Source organism: Notothenia rossii (genome assembly GCF_949606895.1).
Source record: "Notothenia rossii genome assembly, chromosome: 10".
Lineage (NCBI taxonomy): Eukaryota > Metazoa > Chordata > Actinopteri > Perciformes > Nototheniidae > Notothenia > Notothenia rossii.
The window spans coordinates 44569336-44573443 of NC_136908.1; the positions used below are offsets into that span (position 1 = coordinate 44569336).

General features: G+C 40.5%; 1 protein-coding gene across 7 annotated transcripts; it reads right to left on the minus strand.

Moving 5' to 3' along the window:
• Window positions 1-1082: 1082 nt before the first annotated feature.
• On the minus strand, window positions 1083-2984 carry LOC307020981 (uncharacterized protein). Of its 7 annotated transcripts, none has more exons than XM_079652674.1 (4): window positions 2719-2983; window positions 1517-2036; window positions 1342-1424; window positions 1083-1260 (listed from the first exon to the last, which is right to left on the minus strand). In XM_079652674.1, exons 2-3 carry the CDS (start codon window positions 1812-1814, stop codon window positions 1357-1359), a joined length of 366 nt encoding a protein of 121 aa, XP_079508800.1. In that variant the 5' UTR covers window positions 1815-2036; window positions 2719-2983; the 3' UTR covers window positions 1083-1260; window positions 1342-1356. The 7 variants fall into 7 exon arrangements, 5 of the variants coding, with proteins under 5 accessions (XP_079508800.1, XP_079508799.1, XP_079508798.1 ...); XM_079652675.1 differs by having other exon boundaries at window positions 1089-1127; XR_013803051.1 differs by having other exon boundaries at window positions 1342-2036; window positions 2719-2978.
• Between the last annotated feature and the right edge of the window lie 1124 nt (window positions 2985-4108).

A 4108-nucleotide genomic window follows, 5' to 3' on the forward strand; every position in this document is an offset into this window, starting at 1 on the left:
AAATATGTTGATTGTACAGATGTTTACATAGAGCATATGAGTGTGCTTAATTCTTCATTCTATCACTATTACTTCCTCTATCAAGTAAAGACAGTCACAGTGATGCATTCAAGATCATTTATTCAAAAACAGCTGAAACATCAAATATAGGAAATAATATAAATATAACTACAGATATATAAAAAATACTGAAAACACAATACAGAGAGAACAATCAGATCCTGAAAAAAGAATTGAACCATATTATATTCTTTGTATTTTTGGACTTTATGATATGTTGTATTGCACCTTAATATGTAATATTATAATTTAGAAGAAGATAGTGTATTGTTTTGTTATAGATTTATTTGATATCACCACCATCCATTATCTGAAATGTTTTTCACCTCATGTTATTGTATGGTTACTATTCTGCATTCTATTCTCATTTTAGTGATTTATACCCTATTACTTGGTATTTGTTTTTTTCTTTATTGTAGTGCAATAATTATATTTATTCTAGTATAGTATATAACATTCTAGTGCAGGCCCCAGCACCGACAAGATTGGAGTGGAGGACCTATAGAAATCCCTGAAATTATTATTATTCTTTATTATGAATTGAGTTTTTTGGGGGCATTAACCAAAACTGTTTTGTTATTGGCAGGAATGTCAGGACGGTGAAAAGGCTGATAGTTTAGGGGTCTCATTTTTGTTGCAGGCAAAACGTCTTAGTTTGTATGTTAATATTAAACTTAGTAGACCCAGGAAGTGGCGCATGCATGTGTGTATGTGAGGGTAGGTTAGGGCTTCCTTTTGTCTGCAATCCATCTGTCCCTTTCAGCATCATAGAAGTCCGACTGCTGGAACTCCGGCCACGTCATCTCCTTCTCCATGCCCTGTGCATTATATAAGGATAAGACTCTGGAGGGGCAGTAGATATACAACCCTGGGCAAGTCAGAGCTAAGGGGAAAGGAGGCACTGGGCAAGTCAGAGCTGTAAAACAAAGTAAAACATCATAGTTACATCAGATAAAATTGAATAAAGCTCTACGACTGCTATAATACAGTGACTCAGATATCCATACTTTCATCGAAGACAGTGTCTCCCTGCGCTTCCACAGGGGCCATATTATGTGGTGATGAATCTGGGATGATGAGATACAAACAGGCAAGTGACGTATACACATCGAAATTAAGAAGCAGCATTTAAGAAGTTGTAGAATTTTGAAGGAGACAGATTCAACATCCCCCTCTACAGCTCCTTGTCCTCCTCCATCACTAGGAGATTAAACAATAACATTTATTATGTCAATGTCATGTTCACCTTAAAGCAGTATTTGCATATTACTGTGAGCTGACCTGGAGTGCTGGATGTCAGAGTGGAGGTATCTGATGCAATGCAGCCTTCAGCAGGTGGTGGACAGGACTCAGCCCTCTGCTGCCTGAAGGTTGTACATCTTGCTGTTAGTGATGCACTTCACTCCTAAAACAAAGGCAGCATAACCATCAGCCCTGCTATCCCAGATCTGCTTACAGGTGTCTTTGGCCCTGGCTCCAAAGCCGACAGTATGTTCCCCCTCTGACGCCACTGGTGGGGCAGGCTTCCTGGAGCACAGGTACTTCCTCAGATCCGGAATTTCCTGGAAGCTTCTGGCGTAGTCCAGAAACAACAGCAGTCTGTCCTTGCTAGGCCCTCGGGGGATGAAGGTCCCACCTCTCTCCTCCTCGTCCACCTTGTCCATCAGGTAGAGGGTGTAGCCGACGTCATTCTCAAGGAGCCACCTGTACAGTTTCCCCTTATATTTTCCGAACTGTAGCACGTACTCCCCCATCACCTCGAGTCAGTCGGATACATCCCCTCCCCTCTGAAGGACCTCAGTGAGAGCATTTGTCCTCACATGCTCATGCTTCTGAGGGGCAGACTTGTCCTGAAGGGAATGATTTTTGTTATTCTCATACCCTCCTCTGAAGGGTCCTGTCGCAGGTGGCCAGATGGACCCTTCCTGAAGGACACTCATCTTTCCTGGGAAGAATATGGTTTTCTTCATTATCTCCTGCACACAGTAAAACACAATGCAAAATATGTATTAAGAAGTGCAAAACTCATCATACTGTTATACTAGCAGAATTATTCATTTCATTCATTCACGTTAACCAGGATTTGTATAGGTAACACATGTTATATTACATGATCAGACAGGCAGACAAACAAACAAACAGAGGGGCAGGTGGGCAGGAAGATTCATTATGTATTGCCCTGTCAATGTGAGTGAACTCACTTTATTTCCTGTTTACATTTATTGGGATTTGTAATGACTAGGTAACAACTTTTCTATTACATGAACAGACAGACAGAAAAGCAGATGGGTAACATCTTTAGCCATAAAATAATAACAAAAGTATAATAGAAGATAGCAAAACAAAAGTCTTAAGACTGAATACTGTAGTATTTACCCAATTAAAATGTACTGTAGTAAGTAGAACTGCTGCAATGAAAAGAGTCAAATAATGACAGCTCTTTTGCCATGTGTAATGAGTAATAAATCAGCTGCTGTGAACGCTGACATTTACTGTAAATACATGACGTTAGTGTAACATTAGCTAACACAAGTTACAGTACCTTAGCGCTAACAACACACAGAGTTAAAGACAATCTAACAACTAACAACTATTGCAAAAACAGTGTAACAATATCATAAGTGTTAATTCAGTCGTAGAAAAAGAAGCCCCACTTACGTTTGACAAGTTTGACGTGATGTTAGAACTAGAAGTCGAATTATGTCGGTAATGTCGTCTCTATCTGTAAGATCCTGCTGCTGTTGCTCCGTCTCTCACTCTCTGTCACTGGAAACGGGGTCTCCTTACTTCTACCAAAAGGGTGCAACAGCGCGCCCAATTTCTCACTTGTGGCCAGAAATATATTGCAGTCACAGTATAAGAACTACCATAGAGAATGAATGGTAAAGTTAAGAGAGTTAGTCCTTACGATACGCGGTCCCCGCGCGAAAGGTCCCCGGCTCAAAACCGGACAGAAACACTCTTCTTTGATCCTGATCAACTTCAAATAACTCAACCAAGAAAGTTTATCGGGAATCTAGACAGCATAAAAAGCACTTTCAGAAATATGGCAGTTGAGTCTTTTCAAGACAATTGTTGGATGAGCAAGAAAATTGTTTGTTGAGCTTGGCTTTTGAATTGTATGGCTTTGGCTCTCCGTGTATTCAAATCGATGAGGCATGTTGTCCTGTGAACTGAAAGTTGTTAATAGCATTTATGCTTAGCGTACTTCAATTCAACTTGGTAGCTTTGTCATGGATGATATACCTTACTTATAATGATGACCTTACGAAATTTCAGTTTCCATGGTTCAGCTACGCGCTTATCTGAAAGTGTTTCCAAGGGCCTCTTGTTGGCATCCTCGTTCATGAGTTGATAGATGCTTTCCACCTTTGGTGAATAAAGTCCGGCTGTTATTGAAAATTCTCCCCGTCGGGGAATCGAACCCTGGTCTTCTGCGTGACAAGCAGAGATACTGTCCACTACACTAACGAGGAATGCTCCTGCAGCAATCCTAGCACGTCAACCCTAGGTGGCGCTCTTCAAGGGGTTTCAGGTCATATCCAGGATAGCATTTGGGTTCAGTATACAGTTGTTGTTACGAAAGTCCATGACGCGGCAGCTGTGACTGGATCCAGTGTAAAATCTCTCCGAGTCTCAGAAATCAACATGTGGTCCGTCGTTTTGAAGGTTTACAATTAAATATCAATATTTGATCTACGATGAAACGTGTAATTAGCTTTTCAGCAGTTTCTGTAGTGTAGTGGTCATCACGTTCGCTAATCTAGATAGAGTAAAAAGCACTTTCAGAAATATGGCAGTTGAATGTTGAGTCCTTTCAAGACAATTGTTGGATGAGCAAGACAATTGTTTGTTGAACATGGCTTTTGAATTGTATGGCTTTGGCTCTCCGTGTATTCAAATCGATGAGGCATGTTGTCCTGTGAACTGAAAGTTGTTAATAGCAGTTATGCTTCGGGTACTTCAATTCAACTTGGTAGCTTTGTCATGGATGTTATAATGATGACCTTACGAAAGTTCAGTTGCCATGGTTCAGGTACGCGCTTAT

Bases quoted from the DNA above. Each gene is read 5' to 3' on its own strand.
- LOC307020981 (XM_079652672.1), bottom strand. From the start codon at position 1,814: ATGGGGGAGTACGTGCTACAGTTCGGAAAATATAAGGGGAAACTGTAC.